The sequence below is a fragment of the Stegostoma tigrinum genome, chromosome 9 (assembly GCF_030684315.1).
Source record: "Stegostoma tigrinum isolate sSteTig4 chromosome 9, sSteTig4.hap1, whole genome shotgun sequence".
NCBI lineage: Eukaryota > Metazoa > Chordata > Chondrichthyes > Orectolobiformes > Stegostomatidae > Stegostoma > Stegostoma tigrinum.
This window is the reverse complement of record NC_081362.1, coordinates 97,956,175-97,976,302: the sequence shown is the minus strand read 5'-3', so window position 1 is coordinate 97,976,302 and position 20,128 is coordinate 97,956,175. Positions and strand designations below refer to the sequence as shown.

The following is a 20,128-nucleotide window of genomic DNA, read 5'->3' as shown; positions in this document are numbered from 1 at the left end:
GGACTGCTAAGACAATACTCTATCTCCAAGTCCTCTTTTTTCCTGCACAGCACTCACTGGATCATTCCTTGCCCTAAGCTTCATCAGTTCTTCCTTTCCATGCTCTTGGGAAAGAACTTCACCATTGCTTTCTCTCTGCCTTCACTAACCTGCTTGTAACTTATTGCTGATCTTGGAGCTGGATCTCCTTTTGGCCTCACTCACTCCTATTCTCATCTTCAAGCCTGACCATAGCCCCTCCCCAGGACACTGACTGGCCAATATCTACACGAATACTACCCAGCCCTCGTCTCAAACCTGCCAGCCATCCCATGTGGTACACATTTTCTGAAGCCTTCCTTAGAATAGGAAACCAATATCAGGCACAGCTCTCCAGGGGCAGTCTCACCAGTGTCCTGTATAATTGAAGAGTAAGCCCCCTGCTATCGTGTTCAAGTTCTCTCACAATAAATAACATTCTGCTTATTTTTCTAATTATTTGTGGTACCTGTACACTAACCCTCTGCAGTTTGTTCATCAGGGCATCCATGTCCCTTTGCATGTCAGAACTCTGCAATCTCCCATCAGGACAAAATGCTTCTTTTTTATTCTTCCTGCCAAAATGGATAATTTACCACATCTTTGTCCACTCACTTTATCTATCTGATTCCTGGGATGACAGGATTGATATATGAAAAGAGAATGGATTGGTTAGAACTGTATTTGCTGGAGTTTAGAAGAATTAGAGAGGATGTCATAGAAACCGATAAAACTTTAATAGGATTAGATAGGGTTAACACAGGAAGGATATTCGCAATGGTTGGGGTATCCAGAACCAGGGATCATAGCCTAAGGATACAGAGTGGGACGATTAGGACTGAGATGAGGGAAAATATCTCACCCAAACAGTAGTGAGCCAGTGGAATTGTCTGCTGCAGAAAGCTATTGAGGCCAAACCATCGAGTGTTTTCAAGAAGAAGTTAGATATAATTCTTCAGACTATTGGGACCAAAGAGTGTGGGGAGCAAGCAGAACAGGGTACTGAGTTATAGAATCATAGAGTCATAGAGTTGTACAGGGACCTGGGTGTCCTTGTGCACCGTTCGCTGAAGGTAAGCATACAGGTGCAGCAGGTGGTAAAGAAGGCAAATGGTATAGAACATAGAACATAGAACATAGAACAGTACAGCACAGAACAGGCCCTTCAGCCCACAATGTTGTGCCGACCATTGATCCTCATGTATGCACCCTCAAATTTCTGTGACCATATACATGTCCAGCAGTCTCTTAAATGACCCCAATGACCTTGCTTCCACAACTGCTGCTGGCAACGCATTCCATGCTCTCACAACTCTCTGCGTAAAGAACCTGCCTCTGACATCCCCTCTATACTTTCCACCAACCAGCTTAAAACTATGACCCCTCGTGCTAGCCATTTCTGCCCTGGGAAATAGTCTCTGGCTATCAACTCTATCTATGCCTCTCATTATCTTGTATACCTCAATTAGGTCCCCTCTCCTCCTCCTTTTCTCCAATGAAAAGAGACCGAGCTCAGTCAACCTCTCTTCATAAGATAAGCCCTCCAGTCCAGGCAGCATCCTGGTATGTTGGCCTTCATTGCGAGAGGTTTCGAGTACAGGAGCAGGGATGTGTTGTTGCAGTTATACAGGGCCTTGGTGAGACCACACCTAGAATATTGTGTGCATTTTTGGTCTCCTTTTCTGAGGAAGGGTGCTCTTGCTCTCAAGGGAGTGCAGCGAAGGTTTACCAGGCTGATTCCGGGGATGGTGGGACTGACATGTGAGGAGAGATTGACTAGGTTAGGGTTGTTTTTGCGAGAGTTCACATGAAAGTGGGGGAATCTCATAGAGACTTATACAATTCTATCAGGACTGGACAGGGTGGATGCAGGGAGGATGTCCCAATGATGGGTTGGTCCAGAACCAGGGATCACAGCCTGAGGATTTGGGGGAGACGGTTTAGGATGACAATGAGGAGACGTTTCTTCACCCTAAGAGTGATGAGCCTGTGGAATTCATTACCACAGGAAGTAGTTGATGCCAAAACATTGATTATATTTAAGAGGTGACTAGGTATAGAACTTGGGGCGAATGGGATCAAAGATTATGTGGAGAAAGCAGGATTAAGCTATTGAGTTGGTGTAAAGTAAGGAAAATTGCAAACTTATTCATTTTGGAAAGAAGAACAAAAAAACTGTCTTTTTTAAATCAAGTGAAGCTGCAGAAAGCTACAACATAAGAGTTCTTGTGTTATTTGTGCACAAAACACAGGAAGTTAGCACACGGGCAGCAAGTGAAAAGTAACACAGAGGATTGGGGAGCTGCCAACTTAACACAATTATACACAATAAAGAGTCAGCCATCATCATGAAAAATGGTGGAGCAGGGCTGAATGGCCTCCTCTTGCTCCAATCTTCTATGTTTCTATGTAGCATGGAAACATACTCTTCAATGCTGACCAAGTATCCAAAGCTGACCTAGTCCCATGTGCCTGCAGTTGATCCCTCTAAATCTTTCCTATCCATGTACCTGTTCAAATGACCTTTTAACTTTGTAACTGTACCCACTCCTACCACTTCCTCTGGCAGCTCATTCCATACACGCATCAGCCTCTGAAAAAGTTACCCATTAGTTCCCTTTTATATCTTCCCCTCTCACCTAAATCTATGCGCTCTCCTTTTGGACTCCGCTACCCTGGTGAAGGGATCTTGGCTATTCACCTTGCCTATGCCCCACATGATTTTATAAGCATCAATAAGTCGCACTTAACTTCCTATGCTCCAGGGGAAAATAGTTTCAGCCTATCCAGCCTCTCTTTACAACTCAAACAATCCAGCCCCAGCTATGTCCTTGTAAATTTTTTTCTGCACCCTTAATCGTTTAACAGCAAATTTGGACAATCATACTTTCATTTCTTCTTCTAAGGAGTTCCACACGGTCCTCCTCACAATTTATAATTCTTCCAAGTTTAGTAGCATCTGCCAACTTTTAAATTGTCTCCTGCTCACCATGATCCAAATCATTAATATATATCTGAAAAGCAAGGGTCCCATCACCGCTCCCTGGGGAAGCTCCACAACAAATATTCCTCCAGCCCAAACAATATCCACTGATTGTTTCTGTTTCCAAACGTTCAGCAAATTTATATTGATGTTGCTATTGTCCCTTTTATTCCATGATCTCTTACGTTCTTCACAAATCTGTTGTGTGGCACTGTATCGAATGCATTCGGGGTATTCATAGATACCACATCAACAGCATTACTGTAATTGAGGCTTTTTGCTTCCTCTTATGAAGAATGCTAGTAAGTTAAACACAGCTTTCCCTTCAGAAATCCATACTGACTCTTCCTAATCAGCCCACCCTTTTCGATGTGATTTCTAATTCTGTCCTGAATAATTGTTTGTCAAAGTTTCCCCATGTTTGAAATTAGACTGGTCTATAATTGATGGGATTAGCCTTCCAACCTTTAACAATTATATTAATGAGCATCTGAAATGTCATAACAAGAAAGGCTATGGGCCATGTCCCAGAAAGTGAGATTAATGAAGATTGTTTGGTACATACTCGATGAGTTGAAGGGCCTCTCCAGTTGTGTATGATTCTATGACTCTAAAGAGCATATTCCATCTGTTAAGTTTTTGCCCATTCACTTAAACTTGTTTATGGCCTTCTGTTGACTGTGCCATTCCTATTACTTGCCTTTGTATTTGTGACTATTCCTCAAACTTGACAATGATAATTCACTTCTGTCACCAAAGTCATTAATATATAAGAAATAATTGTGGTTCAAGCACTGATCCCTGTGTCACTAGTTACAGGTTACCAACCTGAAAAGCCTCTTTTACCCAACTCTCTGCTTTCTATTAATTATCCAACTCTCTATCCAAACCAATATACAATCTTCAGCACCTCAGGCTCCTCTTATTATGTAGCCTCAGGCGTGTTACCTTATCAAAGTCCTTTTGGAAATCCAAATCCAATCGCTGCTTCCTCAATATCTATTCTGCTTGTTACCTCCTCAAAGAGCTCTAGTAAACTTGTCAGGCATGGTTTTCCCCTTCTGAAGCCATTTTAACTCTGCTTGATTATATTACCTATTTCAAAATGTTCTACTGTTATAATCTTCATCATACACTCTAACATTTTCCCAATGACAAACACAAAGCTCACTGACCTATACATTGCCTGCTGTTTTATGTACTTCCCTTTCTGAATAATTGTGTTAAGTTGGCAGTTCCCCAATCCTCTGTGTTACTTTTCACTTGCTGCCCATGTGCCAACTTTCTGTGTTTTGTGCACAAGTAACACAAGAACTCTTATGTTGTAGCTTTCTGCGGTTTCACTTGATTTAAAAAAGACAGTTTTTGTTTTGTTCTTCTTTCTAAAATGAATAACTTTGCAATTTTCCTTACTTTACTCCATTTGCCAACTTTTGTCCATCTACTTAACCTATGCATATCTCTCCATAAACTGTTTGTATCCATCTTGCAACATTCCACCTATTTTCGCGTTGGCTACAAATGTGGCTACAGTATGTTCACTTCCTCCATCCCAGTCACTAATATAAATTGTAAACAGTTACAGTCCCAGCGCTGATCCCTGTGGAACCCACTGATCACAGGTCACCAACCTGAAAAAGAATCCCCTATGCCCACTCGCTGTTTCCTAGCCTTTGGCCAACTCTCTATCCATGCCAGTGTACTACACTTAAGACCATGGGCTATGATCTTATGACTTAACTGTGAGCTAACTTGTCAAACACCTTCTGGAAATCCAAATGCAGCTGGTTTCCCTCTGTTCACTTCGGTTGAGACTTCCTTGAAAAAGTAGTCAGACATAATTTCCTTTTCACGAAGTGATGCTGACTTTGCTTGATTAGATTGTGTTTTTCCACACATACTGCCATTACTTCCTGAGCAATTGATTCCAATACTTTTCCAATGATAGATGTTAGGTGATTATGACAGTCCTTAATTCCTACCCAAACTCTTTAGTATGAATGGGATGTTCAAATATCTTCCACTGTAAAGACTGATGTAAAATGTTATGCCACTTCCTTGTTTCCCACAGCCATCTCCCCAGATTAATTTTTTAAGAGGTCTATGTTCACTTTGATCTTTCTCTTCCTATTTATATACTTCAAGAACTCTTATTGTCTGTTTTTATGTTCCTCACAAGTTTGCCCTCATATTTTTTTTATCTGTTTAGCTCTCCTTTGCTGGATTCTGAACATATCCCAGTCTTCAGGGTTTTCACTAATATGTGTCTCCTTATATGCTGTTTCTTCCAACTTTCAACTGTCCTTAACTTTCTGGGTTTGCCCATGTTTGGTTTATCCCTCTCTTAGAATCTTTTATCCTTACTAGAAAGTATTTTTGCTGAGAGTCATGAATTACTTCCTTAAATGTATGCCACTGTTTGCTTACTATCATTCCTGCTAATATGTCTGCCAAGATCATGTTAGCTAATTCTTCGTCATTTCATTGTGGTTAATATTATTTAAGTTAATCACAATGCCAGACCCAAAGTTGTCACTCTTGAACTGGTCATGAAATGTAGGAATTTTAGTATTACAGGCAATAACAGATATACCCGATGAATCCTTGGCAGGAAAAATGATGTAGGAGGCAGGGATTCCTGGGATTTGGGGTCTGGAGTTTAGATACAGGATCATCCATGCTCCAAAGTGAGTGGTAGAATTCGCACGAAGGGACAAATAGCCTACTCTTGCTCCGAGTTTCTATGCTTCAATGGGTTTGATGATACACCATAATAAGTATAAGGTTTCTTTGCCCATTATTTACCTCATGCCATGAGACTTCATGGCCCTGGAGTCAATGTTGAGGACTCACAGGGTAATTCCAGCCCAATTGTTTACCACTGTGCTGCCACTTCTGCTGGATCTGGGGGACAGCTCTTCTCTGGGGATAATGACGTTGGTATCTGGGATATTGTCTGTAAGGTACAATTCCATGAATATGAATATCTCAGGCTGTTTCTTGAACCAATTTTTAGCCTCTAAATGTTAGTGAGAATGGTTTTGCCAGGTCAACAGGACTGGGTTTGTGATTGTTTCTGGTATTTAGTTCAATGCCAGGTGGCCTGTCTAGTTTCATTCCTGTGAGATTTTTTAAGAGTTTTGATATGAGTGAGTGGCTTGTTAGACCATTTCAGACGCAGTTCACAGTCAATCACACACCTATTGATCTGACGTTACATGTCAACTGACACAGAATGTAAATGACAGGACATAAATGAAGCAAATGGATTTTTACGACAGTCGTACTCCAGATTTTTATTTTTATTTAATTCAGATTCCACCATCTGCTATCGTGGGAGTTAAATTGCAGTCCCCAGAACATTATCATAGGCTCTGGATTACCATTCAAGTGATAATACCACCAAGTGATTGCCTCTCTGTAAAATTAGAAAATTTTTAAAAATTGTGAATCTTTTGTGTGGTTCACAATTTGAGAACTTCCCTCCTGCCATGGGGAGGCTCCTGGAAGCATTAAGTGCAATAAGGATAATAGACAACACCATCCAAAACCTCTTTTCTTCATCCCTCCAGAACCAGTTGACATATAGGTCAGATTTTCATGAAGGAGGAAATCAGGTGACAATGCACTGAAGACATAGTAGGAACTGTAGATGCTGGAGAATCTGAGATAACACGGTGAGGAGCTGAATGAGCACAGCAGGCCAAGCAGCATCAGAGGAGCAGAAGTGAAGAAGGGTCTAGGCCCGAAACGTCAGTTTTCCTGCTCCTCTGATGCTGCTTGGCCTGCTGTGTTCATCCAGCTCCACACCTTGTTATCTCCGACAATGCACTGAATGTTGTTTTGCTGCTGGTAAAATAATTTTCCTCCGTCTTACTGATGAAATGCTTCTTTTCTTATGGCTGTTTCATAATTTAAAGGACACTTAACCAATTAACATTTACTCTCTATGGTTCTCCTTGTTTTCTAGTATCAATGATTGACATTCAAAGAAAATGTATTGATTTTATTGGACTAGATTTAACATTTTTCACCTGCAGTTATTGCTATTGTAATGGTCCTGAACAATGTACATGAGGATATTGAGTAGGTGGCTACAGGGAGTGTCAGGGGTGTGAGAGGGCAAGAATGAAGCAGGGGTAGTGGCTGGAGGGTGAGGTTTATGGGGCATTGAGAATGATGCAAGTAATTGGGCTGCTATAAACAAGAAACCTTCTGAGCAACCTTCCTCCAATCCCTCACTCCAACATTGCATTGCATGAGCAAGCTGCAGGTTGGACTTACCTTAGCATGAGGAAGCAAAAGTACTGGGCAAAGTCACAGATGAGTTGCATATCGACCAGTGAGCCTTACCTCAGTTGTTGGTAAAGTGTTGGAAAAAGTTATTAGGGATAGGATTTATAATCATCTAGAAAAGAATAAATTGATTAGGGATAGTCAGCACGGTTTTGTGAAGGGAAAGTCATGCATCACAAACCTTATTGAGTTCTTTGAGAAGGTGACCAAACAGGTAGATGAGAGTAAACCGGTTGATGTGGTGTATATGGATTTCAGCAAGGCGTTCGATAAGGTTCCCCACAATAGTCTATTGTACAAAATGCGGAGGAATGGGATTGTGGGAGATATAGCAGTTTGGATTGGAAATTGGCTTGCTGAAAGAAGACAGAGGGTGGTAGTTGATGGGAAATGTTCATCCTGGAGAGCAGTTACTAGTGGTGTATCGCAAGGGTCGGTATTGGGTCCACTGCTGTTTGTCATTTTTATAAATGACCTGGATGAGGGCGTAGAAGGATGGGTTAGTTAATTTGCAGACGACACTAAGGTCGGTGGAGTTGTGGATAGTGACGAAGGATGTTGTAGGTTGCAGAGAGACATAGATAAACTGCAGAGCTGGGCTGAGAGGTGGCAAATGGAGTTTAATGCAGACAAGTGTGAGGTGATGCACTTTGGTAGGAGTAACCGGAAGGCAAGGTACTGGGCTAATGGTAGGATTCTTAGTAGTGTAGATGAGCAGAGAGATCTCGGTGTCCATGTACACAGATCCTTGAAAGTTGCCACCCAAGTTGACAGGGCTGTTAAGAAGGCATACAGTGTTTTAGCTTTTATTAATACAGGGAGAGAGTTCCGGAACCAAGAGGTTATGGTGAAGCTGTGCAAAACTCTGGTGCGGCCGCACTTGGAGTATTGTGTACAGTTCTGGTCACCGCATTATAAGAAGGATGTGGAAGCTTTGGAAAGGGTGCAGAGGAGATTTTCTAGGATGTTGCCTGGTATGGAGAGAAGGTCTTCGGAGGAACGGCTGAGGGACTTGAGGCTGTTTTCATTAGAGAGAAGAAGGTTGAGAGGTGACTTAATTGAAACATATAAAATAATCAGAGGGTTAGATAGGGTGGATAGGGAGAGCCTTTTTCCTAGGATGGTGACAGTGAGCATGAGGGGGCATAGTATTAAATTGAGGGGTGAAGGATATAGGAAAGATGTCAGAGGTAGTTTCTTTACTCGGAGCGTAGTAAGGGAATGGAACGCTTTGCCTGCAACGGTAGTAGATTCGCCAACCTTAAGAACATTCAAGCCGTCATTGGACAAGCAGATGGACATACATGGAATAGTGTAGGTTAGATGGGCTTGAGATCGGTATGACAGGTCGGCACAACATCGAGGGCCGAAGGGCCTGTACTGTGCTGTAATGTTCTATGTTCTATGTGTTCTGAAACCATGAAAGGGCTACTGACATTTTATGAGCCTAAAACAAAAATTCAGGCCCTCCTAAGATGTTAAAAAAAACAATTTAGGTCTTTAGCAAAACATCCCTAGGAGTTTCATAGGAGCTTTACAAAACAAAGTGTGAGGTTGAGCCACACAAGGAGATAGGAGGTGACTAAGACCTTGGTTAAAGAGACAACACTGTGTGGAGCTGGAGGAACACAGAAGGCCAGGCAGCAGTTATAAAAAGGCTCTTAAAAGAAGAATATGAGATAGAGAGTCAGAAAAATATTGTGAGAAAATCTTGAGCTTGGGGAATAGGCAAATGAAGTTATGACCATCAATGATAAAGCATATTTATAATTGTGAACATACATAAGCCAGAATTAGAGAAGCTTTGCCGAGGAAATTTGGGCCAGTTAGAGGTGATGATGATCTCTTCATCTTCTCTGTCAGTTGGATGGGTTAGTAAATCTCTGGATTTAACCCAGGGCCTGAAGCATGCATGTTTTTGGTGCCAAATGACATTCCAACTATTGGAGTCAGTCAGGTACAAAACATTTAAACGACTCATGAGAATTAATCAAAAAAGAGATTAGTTTAAACATTTGGCCTTTCACTCAATAGGAACACAACTGTTTGCGGATCAAGATTCTGGGCGACTGCTACTACGCTGTTTCAGGATTGCCTGAACCACGTGATGATCATGCCCATTGCTGTGTGGAACTCGGTCTGGGAATGATCCGAGCAATTCGGTAAGAAAGCCATATAATACTCATTACAGGCCACTTTATTCAGATATTTGTTCAAATCTGACTCGGTACAGTCACCAGAAATTCCCCGTTTACCATTACAAAACAACAATCAATATTTTCATTAGCTGGTGTCTTTTAAGGCTAAAGAACTAATTCTGTTGCAACCTGGAAGCTATGAATTGGGGAATAAAAGGACAGCAAAGTAAAATAGTTGCATTTTTGCAGCACATTTGAAATTTTCAGTAGATTAGTCACGGTTATAGTTTAGGAAACACAGCAGCAACCAGTATGTTCACAGCAAGCTCCCACAAACAGCAAAGATGTGAATGACCAGATAATCCATTTAATAACATTGGGTGAGGCATAAATATTGGTCATGACGCTGGGAAGAACACCCTCTGGGTCTTCGTTGAATAGCCCCGTGGGGTCCACATGAGAACAGGCATATTCTCTGGTATATGGCAACTTCCTGATGTGTTTTTCTGTGTAGTCTGCAAGATGGACCAGAAACAAGAGTTGGGCTGCTTTTTCCCTGACAATTTCAGAACCTCCAATGAAGTGTTGAATGGCCAGCCAATAGCATCCAGCAGAAAGAGGCCAGTATAGAGGAACTCCATACCTAAACAGATGGTAGACTGGTCCATCATGTGGCAGAGGGGTGTTGTCAAAAATGGGATAGCAGTTCGTACTACCAGTATAAAGGGGAACCCTCTTCACAGTTCCAACCACCTGGGAAAGTATGCCTACGTCACATGGACTGTAGTGGTTCACAAAGGCAGCTCACCACCACCTTCTCAAGAGGTACCAGGGCTGAGCAACAAATGCTGGACCAGGCAGCAATGCTGATGTTCCCAAGAAAGAATAAAAATGATATCCAAGAAATGAGGCAGGCAACAAAATAAAATGCAGAATATTTGGTTGCTAACAAGCTCAATTACTTAATCAGTACTTTCAAAATGGCAGGCAGGCTGGCTGTTAATTTCCATGCTTGTTTTTCTTCTGTCATTTTAGACCATGGTGATGTTGGAATGTTGTAACATTGTCCTGTCCTAATATACTTCTATATAAGTGAGTGGCCATCCAATTTCTGGACACAAAATCCAGCACCAACAGTGCAATAATCTCTCTATGCTGCACTGAAGTATTGGCCAGGATTACGCTCACAGGTTTCCCCACTGAGTTTTGAACCCATGATTTTCTGAGTCAGATGATAAGATTTCCATCTACCCACGATGTGCCTCACTGATCCCATCAGATAGCATGGGGTTAACTAATTTCATTACTGACTATATGTGTGAGAACAAATATCGAATCTGGTCGGAATGAATGTTGGAGCTGAAGAATTTAACTTCAAGTGGCACAGCTTTCTTTAGAAAATGTAAATATCTTTATACTTCATTTCCAAGTCTAGAACAATAGGCCAACACTTTCAACAGAGCCAAATACCATTCTCTGGAAAATAATGGAAGACCCAAGAGGCTAAATCCTTAGATTTTTGATGCAAACTTGCAGTGTTAAAGCAATGGAGGAAAGACCACCCAATAAAAGATCAGTAAAAGAACATCAAGGCAAACTTCATTAAGCAGGTGGACTGGGAAAATCAGGTTGGTAGCAGATCGCAAGGAAAGGAATCTGTGGAGTGTGTACACAGCTTGTGATGGTGCCTACTAGGGAACAGGCAATTCCGAATTAGGTGAAGTGTAATGAGGTCGACTAAATTAGGGAGCTTAAGGTGAAGGAACCCCATAATATGATAGAATTCGTCCAGCTCAGGAATCTGTACTTCAGCGATAGTGATCAACTCCCTGACCTTTACAATACCCATAGAGAGGGATGGGATCAGATGGTATGGGAAAGTATTTAATTGGGGGAGGGGGAATTACAATGCTATTAGGCAAGAACTACGGAGCACCGATTGGGATCAGAAGTTCTCAGGGAAATGTGGAGGTTGTTGAGGGAGCATTTGCTACAAGTACTGGATAGGTTTGTCCCACTGAGGCAAGGAAAGGATGGTAAGGTGAAGGAACCTTGGATGACAAGACATGTGGAATACCTAGTCAAGAGGAAAAAGGAAGCTTACTTAAGGTTGAAGAAGCAAGGATCAGACAGGGCTGTAGAAGTCTACAAGGTAGCCAGGAGGAACTAAAGAATGGACTTAGGAGAGCTAGAAGGAGTTATGAGAAAACCTTGGCAGGGAGGATCAAGAAAAACCCAAAGGCGTTCTATGCTTATGTGAGGAACAAGAGGATGGCAGAGTGAGGGTAGGGCCAATCAGGGATCGTGGAGGGAACTTGAGTGCAGAGTCAGAGGAGGTGGGGGAGATTCTTAATGAATTCTTTGCTTCAGCATTCACCAATGAGAGGGACCTTGTAGTTTGTGAGGACAGCATGAAACAGGCAGATGCGTTCGAACAGGTCAATGCTAGGAAGGAGGATGTGCAAGAAATTTTGAAAAGCATGAGGATGGATAAGTCCCCTGGGCCAGATAGAATATACCCAAGGTTTCTACAGGATGTGAGGGAAGAGATTGCGGCCCCTTTGGTAATGATCTTTGCATCCTCACTGTCTACTGGAGCAGTACCAGAAGATTGGAGGGTTTAAAATGCCATTCCTTTGTTCAGGAAATGGAATAGGGATAATCCTGGAAATTACAGACCAGACAGTCTTACTTCTGAGATGGGCAAATTATTGGGGAGGATTCTGAGAGACAGTACTTATGATTATTAGGAAAAGCACAGTTTGATTAGAAATAGTCAGCATGGCTTTGTGAGGGGCAGGTCATGCCTCACAAGACTTATTGACTTATTTGAGGATGTGACAAAATACATTCATGAAGGTAGAGCAGTGGATGTGGTGTCAATGGATTTTAGCAAGGCATTTGATAAGGTTCCCCATGGTAGGCTCATTCAGAAAGTAAGGAGGCATGGGATTCAGGGAAATTTGGCTGTCTGGATACAAAACGGGTTGTCCTATAGAAGACAGAGGGTGGTAGTAGATGGAAAGTATTCAGTCTGGAGCTCGGTGACCAGTGGTGTTCTGCAGGGATCTGTTCAGAGACCCCTGCTCTTTGTGATCTTTATAAATAACTTGGATGAGGAAGTGAAGGGTGGGTTAGTAAGTTTGCCGATGACACAAAGGTTGGTGGAGTTGCAGACAGCATGGAGAGCTGTTGTAGGTTGCAACAGGACATTGACAGGATGCAGAGCTGGGCAAAGAACTAGCAGCTGGAATTCAACCCAGAAAAGTGTGAAATGATTCATTTTGGAAGGTTGCAAAGGTTCTTTGAATGCAGAATAGAGGGTTCATGGCAGGATTCTTGGTAGTGTGGAAGAAATGATGGATATTGGGGTCCACGTCCATAGATCTCTCAAAGCTGCTATCCAAGTTGATAGGGTTGTTAATAAGGCTTATGGTGTGTTGGCTTTCATTGGCAGGGGAATTGAGTTTAAGAGTCATGAGGTCATGCTGTAGCTCTTTAAAACTCTGGTTAGACCACACTTGGAATATGATGTTCAGTTCTGGTCACCTCATTACAGGAAGGATGTGGAAGCTTTAGAGAGGGTGAAAAGGAGATTTACCAGGATGCTGCCTGGTCTGGAGGGCAGGTCTTATGAGGAAAGGTTGAGGGAGCCAGGGCTTGTATCATTGGAATGAAGAAGGGTGAGAGGTGACTTGATGGAGGTGTATAAAATGATGAGAGGCATAGGTAGATTGGATAATCAGAGACTTTTTCCCAGGGCGGAAATGACTATTATGAGGGGGCATAATTTTAAAGTGATTGGAGGAAAGTATAGGGGAGATGTCAGAGGTAGGTTCTTTACACAGACAGTGGTGGGTGCGTGAAATGTGTTGCCGGCAGTGGTAGTGGGGTCAGGTACTTTAGAGACTTTTTAAGCAACTCTTGGATAGGCACATGGAGGACAGTAAAATGTAGGGTATGCAGGGCAGATTGATCTTACTAGGATAATAGGTCAGCAACAACATCATGAGCCGAACAGCCTGAGCTGTGCTACACTGTTCTATGTTGTATGTTCACAACTACAGGTTTGACAGGCTGCTGGATGGGAGGGCCCTTGCTGGGGGGCGGTGACCAGAGTCAGGGACGTGCTGGGTGGTAGGAATCTGGGCTGGATGCTGCTGCAGGAATTAGGCAGCAGAGCGATGATCGATGCCTGGCTTGCAGCTGTTATCATTCGACATCTGAGAATAGTGCTTTGGAGCCCATGTTGTGCACCATTTGGAGGATGCTCAGGTGTGCGATGGGATTGTGATTGCATGTACCCTTCCTCAGATGGAATTTCTCATTGGCCCCAGGATCCCGTATCTCCCCGGGACCCTGTGCCCCATGACCTGAGCTGCCTCTGGAACGTGTGTTGTATAGATGGCTGCAGTACACCATTCACCTTTTCTCCCTCATCCACTGCTCGAACACACCTTGCCCTGCCCATTTACCACCAGGCAGTGGGGATCCCCGCTAGAGGGCTCTCTATGCGATAGTCCTCCTTCTTTCCCTGGGGGAGCTGGGGTAAAGGGTGTTGCACAGAGCAGTTTGTTCCAATTATGGATCACGGTGGCTCACGGACTCCCAGCCCAACTGTTTATTTTGCACTGTGGGTGTTTGCATTCCCTTTTTAGTTGCTGAAAAACATGGTTATTTTCTTTTTGGTTGCACTTCAGGCCCACACTCCTGATCTTGGGCGCCCAGTTTGGAGGGCTGCTGGGAAGTCAGAGGATCTTCTCATGGGTCTGCTCCTGATCCTGGCCAGCTGGCTATAAACAGGCAGTGTGCTGTCGATGGGTCATCTCTGCTGAGTGCCTGCCCCTCTTCCATGACTGTATTTGAGCTTGGGTCATTGTGAGGGAGCACACGATGACCACCAATGCTCTCGATGCCCTTAGGAAGAGACGGGCACCGTGCAGGATGGACTGTTTTATATCTCCCTCCAACTCCATTTTGACTTATTCCCCCCCTTATTTCCCCAACCACCACCACCCTCCCTCACTTTTTGCTGTAAGCATTGCCCTATCAGGCTTTGCTTTTTGATGGTTTACTAACCACAAGGGTGTTTTCCTAATGGTGGTAAATATAGAATAAGTCTTTACACAATGGTTAGAAAAACACAAAACAATTAAAAACAACATTATGGGGTTCGGTTCACACTAGGAGCTGTTTCTGAGTGTCGTGTACTGTACTTGTGTAAATAAAGGGGGACAGGATAGCAACATTTGCAGACTTAGTTCAGTGGCGATGAGAATAAGATTAACGTTGGGACCGTACAAAAGCGCCAACTAGCTTCAGCCAAACTGGACCTCAAACAGATACCCAACCAACATTGCCATTAGAAAATGCAGCAGCGGAGCAGATGAGTTTCAGGGTATTCAGATAGAAGTGGACACTCTCGCCAGCCTGACTGAGGTTGAGGAACACCATTTGAGTGAAGGCAGTTCCATAGCCTCACTCAGGACATACCCTGAACAGAGGGACTCTAGGTCAGCCCACAGCAAAACCGTAAAACAAAGCCAAGCCTTGGTAAAATGGTTAAAAGTTTCTTCAGGACCCGCACCAACAAGCCATTGTACTAGCTGCTGGTGTGCAGACTTGAGACAGCAAAAGGATCCCAGTAGGCCTGAGCTGAGTAAGAGAACTCAAAGGCCGTTATCCATGAGAGTGCTCACCTTGGGAAATCCACCTGCATCCGGTTTGGAACAGATAATTTGCTCAGCAACATCCAAACCAGAACCAATAAAAATAAAGGTCTGATTAAATGGTCACCTGGTTCTAATGGAGGTCGACACTGGTTGTGGCTGGATCAGTGATTACAGAACCAGAATTTAACAAAACACGCTCTGCACTCCAGCCCTTATGTTTGCACAAGCCCTTGTCCGGACTGAGAACCTGTACCAGGCAGCCTGTACTGGTTAAGGGTACAATTTCAGTTCCGGTCTCTTAGGAGAAGCAGCTAGTTCAGTCACCACTGATTGTATTATAAGGCTCAGGCCTAAGCTAGATGGGGTGGAATTGGTTGAGAATGATTGATTCATCTGGATTAGCTCAATATTTTTGATTAGAAAATGGCTGCTTGTGTGTAGTCTCATTAAATACTCTGAGGTTTTTCAGGAAGGGCTACGGATTATCAAAAGCACCAAGGCTACCTTGCATGTTGACCATGAAGCAATTCCATTATTTCTGCAAGTCCTGCCCAGCCCCATTTCCCGAATGGGCAAAGGTAGAGGCAGGATCAGGAGGCTGGAAAATGAAGGAATCATCAAACCAAGATAACAAAGTGTGAAGCTGGATGAACACAGCAGGCCAAGCAGCATCTCAGGAGCACAAAAGCTGACGTTTCGGGCCTAGGCCCTTCATCAGAGAGGGGGATGGGGAGAGGGAACTGGAATAAAGAGGGAGAGAGGGGGAGGCGGACCAAAGATGGAGAGAAAAGAAGATAGGTGGAGAGGAGAGTACAGGTGGGGAGGTAGGGAGGGGATAGGTCAGTCCGGGGAGGACTGACAGGTCAAGGAGGCGGGATGAAGTAGTAGGTGGGAAATAGAGGTGTGGCTTGAGGTGGGAGGAGGGGATGGGTGAGAGGAAGAACAGGTTAGGGAGGCGGAGATAAGATGGGCTGGTTTTGGGATGCAGTGGGGGGGCCTCCCAACCTATACTCTCCTCTCCACCTATCTTCTCCTCTATCCATCTTCGGTCCGCCTCCCCCTCTCTCCTTATTTATTCCAGAACCCTCTCCCCATCCCCCTTTTCTGATGAAGGGTCTAGGCCCGAAACATCAGCTTTTGTGCTCCTGAGATGCTGCTTGGCCTGTTGTGTTCATTCAGCTCCACACTTTGTTATCATACAAACAGTAAACCGCTTTTTGCAGCTGGGTAAATACCCATTCCCTCATGTAGAAGGCTTATATGCAGAACTTGGGGTTGGGGGCTCTGACCTTCACAAGGCTGGACTTGTGCCACTTGTATCTGCAATTGCAATTAGATGAAGATTCCAAGAAGTATGTTACAATTAATACCTGTAAGGGTTTGTACCAGTATACCAGTCTTTTGGAGTGTTGTCAGTCTGTGCCATTTTCCAGTGGATAATGGAGAACATTTTACAAGGTCTGCCTGACGTTGCTGCTTATCTGGATGACATGCTAATAACAGAGAAGACCACAAACAGCACTTAGAGAACTTGGACATAGTGCTTAAACATTTCTCCAAGGCAGATGCCTTCCAGAAAAGGGAAAATGTATGTTCCAGGCACCTCAAGTGACACACGTGGGCTACAGTTCGACAAGGCCAGGTTATACTTGTTGGATGATAAAGTTACAGGGATCAGAGGTGCCCCAGCTCCCATGTCTGTACCAGAACTTAGGTCTTTCCTTGTGTTGGTGACATAACCAGGCCTCCATCCTGGAACCCTTACATCTGCTTTTGAAAAGGGGTCAGCCATGGAAATGGTCTCATAGCCAAGATGTAATGTTTAGGGAAGTGAAGAAGCAGCTATCATCGTCTAAGGTATTGACACACTCTGACACCAACCCACCTCCCACCCACCCTCCTGCAAAAATTCCATCCCCTATTCCCAATTCCTCCGCCTCCGCTGCATCTGCTCCCACGATAAGACATTCCACTCCCGCACATCCCAGATGTCCAAGTTCTTTAAGGACAGCAACTTTCCCCCCACAGTGATCGAGAACGCCCTTGACCGCGTCTCCCGTATTTCCCGCAACACATCTCTCACACCCCGCCCCCGCCACAACCGCCCTAAGAGGAGCCCCTCGTTCTCACACACCACCCCACCAACCTCCGGATACAACGCATCATCCTCCGACACTTTCGCCATTTACAATCTGACCCCACCACCCAAGACATTTTTCCATCCCCACCCCTGTCTGCTTTCCGGAGAGACCACTCTCTCCGTGACTCCCTTGTTCGCTCCACACTGCCCTCCAACCCCCCCACACCCGGCACCTTCCCCTGCAACCGCAGGAAATGCTACACTTGCCCCCACACCTCCTCCCTCACCCCTATCCCAGGCCCCAAGATGACATTCCACATTAAGCAGAGGTTCACCTGCACATCTGCCAATGTGGTATACTGCATCCACTGTACCCGGTGTGGCTTCCTCTACATTGGGGAAACCAAGCGGAGGCTTGGGGACCGCTTTGTAGAACACCTCTGCTCGGTTCGCAATAAACAACTGCACCTCCCAGTCGCAAACCATTTCCACTCCCCTTCCCATTCTTTAGATGACATGTCCATCATGGGCCTCCTGCAGTGCCACAATGATGCCACCCGAAGGTTGCAGGAACAGCAACTCATATTCCGCTTGGGAACCCTGCAGCCTAATGGTATCAATGTGGACTTCACCAGTTTCAAAATCTCCCCTTCCCCTACTGCATCCCTAAACCAGCCCAGTTCGTCCCCTCCCCCCACTGCACCACACAACCAGCCCAGCTCTTCCCCTCCACCCACTGCATCCCAAAACCAGTCCAACCTGTCTCTGCCTCCCTAACCGGTTCTTCCTCTCACCCATCCCTTCCTCCCACCCCAAGCCGCACCCCCATCTACCTACTAACCTCATCCCACCTCCTTGACCTGTCCGTTTTCCCTGGACTGACCTATCCCCTCCCTACCTCCCCACCTACACTCTCTCCATCTATCTTCTTTACTCTCCATCTTCGGTCCGCCTCCCCCTCTCTCCCTATTTATTCCAATTCCCTCTCCCCATCCCCCTCTCTGATGAAGGGTCTAGGCCCGAAACGTCAGCTTTTGTGCTCCTGAGATGCTGCTTGGCCTGCTGTGTTCATCCAGCCTCACATTTTATTATCCTGACACCAAGTGAGATGTGGTGCTGACATGCAATGCCTCTCTGGGGTAATGTTATCAGTAGCCTAACAGAGAGGAACACTTGATATGTCCTGGACTTTGGCTGATGCTGAATGAAGCTATACCCAGGTAGAGAATGGAGGTCTGGTGGTCCTCTTTGGTGTGAGAAAGTCCCACCAATATTTTAAACGAGATTAATTTCGAGTAGTTAACAGTCCACAAAGCCCTGCTTGGGCTGATTAAAGAGGACAAAATTGTGCCGCTCATAGCTTCTGGTCAAATTCAGCTGTGGACTTTTATTCTCACGGGAGGCTGCTGAGCAAGGTGAGGGCCCATGGTGTTCGAGGTGAGCTATGGCTTGGATTGAGGATTGGCTGTCTGACAGAAGGCAGAGAGTTGGGATAAAAGGCTCTTTGTCGGAATGGCAATCGGTGACGAGTGGTGTCCCGCAGGGTTCAGTGTTGGGGCCACAGCTGTTCACCTTATATATTAATGATCTGGATGAAGGGATTGGGGCCATTCTGGTGAAGTTTGCCAATGATAAGGAAGATAGGTGGACAGGCAGGTAGTGCTGAGGAGGTGGAGAAGCTGCAGAAAGATTTAGACAGTTTGGGAGAGTGGTCCAGGAAATGGGTGATGAAATTCAATGTGAGTAAATGTGAGGTTTTGCACTTTGGAAAAAAGAATACAGGCATGGACTACTTTCTAAATGGTGAGAAAATTCGCAAATCGGAAGTGCAAAGGGATCTGGGAGTGTTGGTCCAGGATTCTCTAAAGGCTAACTTGCAGGTAGAGTCCGTAATTAAGAAAACGAATGTAATATTGTCGTTTATCTCAAGAGGGTTGGAATATAAAAGCAGCAATGTGCTTCTGAGGCTTTATAAGGCTCTAGTTAGGCCCCATTTAGAATACTGTGTCCAATTTTGGGCCCCACACCTCAGGAAGGACATACTAGCCCTGGAGCGTGTCCAGCTGAGATTCACACGGATGATCCCTGGAATGGTAGGTTTAACGTATGATGAACGGCTAAGGATCCTGGGATTGTACTCATTAGAGTTTAGAAGGTTGAGGGGAGATCCAGTAGAAACTTACAAGATAATGTATGGTTTAGAAAGGGTGGACGCTAGGAAGTTGTTTCCATTAGGCGGGGAGACTAGGACCCGTGGGTACAGCCTTAAAATTAGAGGGGGTAAATTTAAAACAGAAATGAGGAGACATTTCTTCAGCCAGAGAGTGGTGGGCTTGTGGAATTCATTGCTGCAGAGTGCAGTGGAGGCCGGGACGTTGGATGCCTTCAAGGCAGAGATCGACAAATTCTTGATCTCAAAAGGAATCAAGGGCTGCAGGGAGAGTGCAGGGAAGTGGTGTTGAAATGCCCATCAGCCATGATTTAAATGGCGGAGTGGACTTGATGGGCCGAATGGCTTTACTTCCACTCCTATGTCTTATGGCCTTATGGTCTTATTCTGAGTGCGCAGAATTGAAACATCTTCCAGGACATCAAGTGGGAAATGAGACGCCTCCCACTGGCAGATACACCACCAGTGATGCTGCTGCTGGAAGAGTCCATTCTGGGTTTAAACTTTCTGGACTCCCTTCTGGCCATCACTGAAAATTTCAGACTATGGACATAGAAAGATCCCATACTGAGGTTGTTGACTTGCTCACCAAGCTGGCTTGTTCTCCTTCAGACGTTTTATCAAAATGCTAGGTGACATTATCAGTGGAGCCTCCAATGAAGTGGTGTTATTCTACTCTGCGTGGAATTTATACTGTTTGGTCCGTTACGGTGAGTAGTGCCATTTCTGGTTTTGATTTGTATGAGTTTGTATATAGAGTCCAATTCTATG

The 20,128-nt window shown here is 44.5% G+C and overlaps 1 protein-coding gene across 1 annotated transcript in view; it reads left to right on the top strand.

Annotated features, from left to right (window-relative positions):
- The window catches only part of LOC125455212 (adenylate cyclase type 8-like), a 163,959-nt gene that overhangs the window by 61,384 nt on the left and 82,447 nt on the right, over positions 1-20,128 (top strand). Inside the window, exon 5 of the mRNA XM_048536930.2 lies at positions 9,332-9,459. Within this exon, the coding sequence (XP_048392887.1) occupies positions 9,332-9,459 (128 nt within the window). The remainder of the gene's footprint in view (positions 1-9,331; positions 9,460-20,128) is intronic.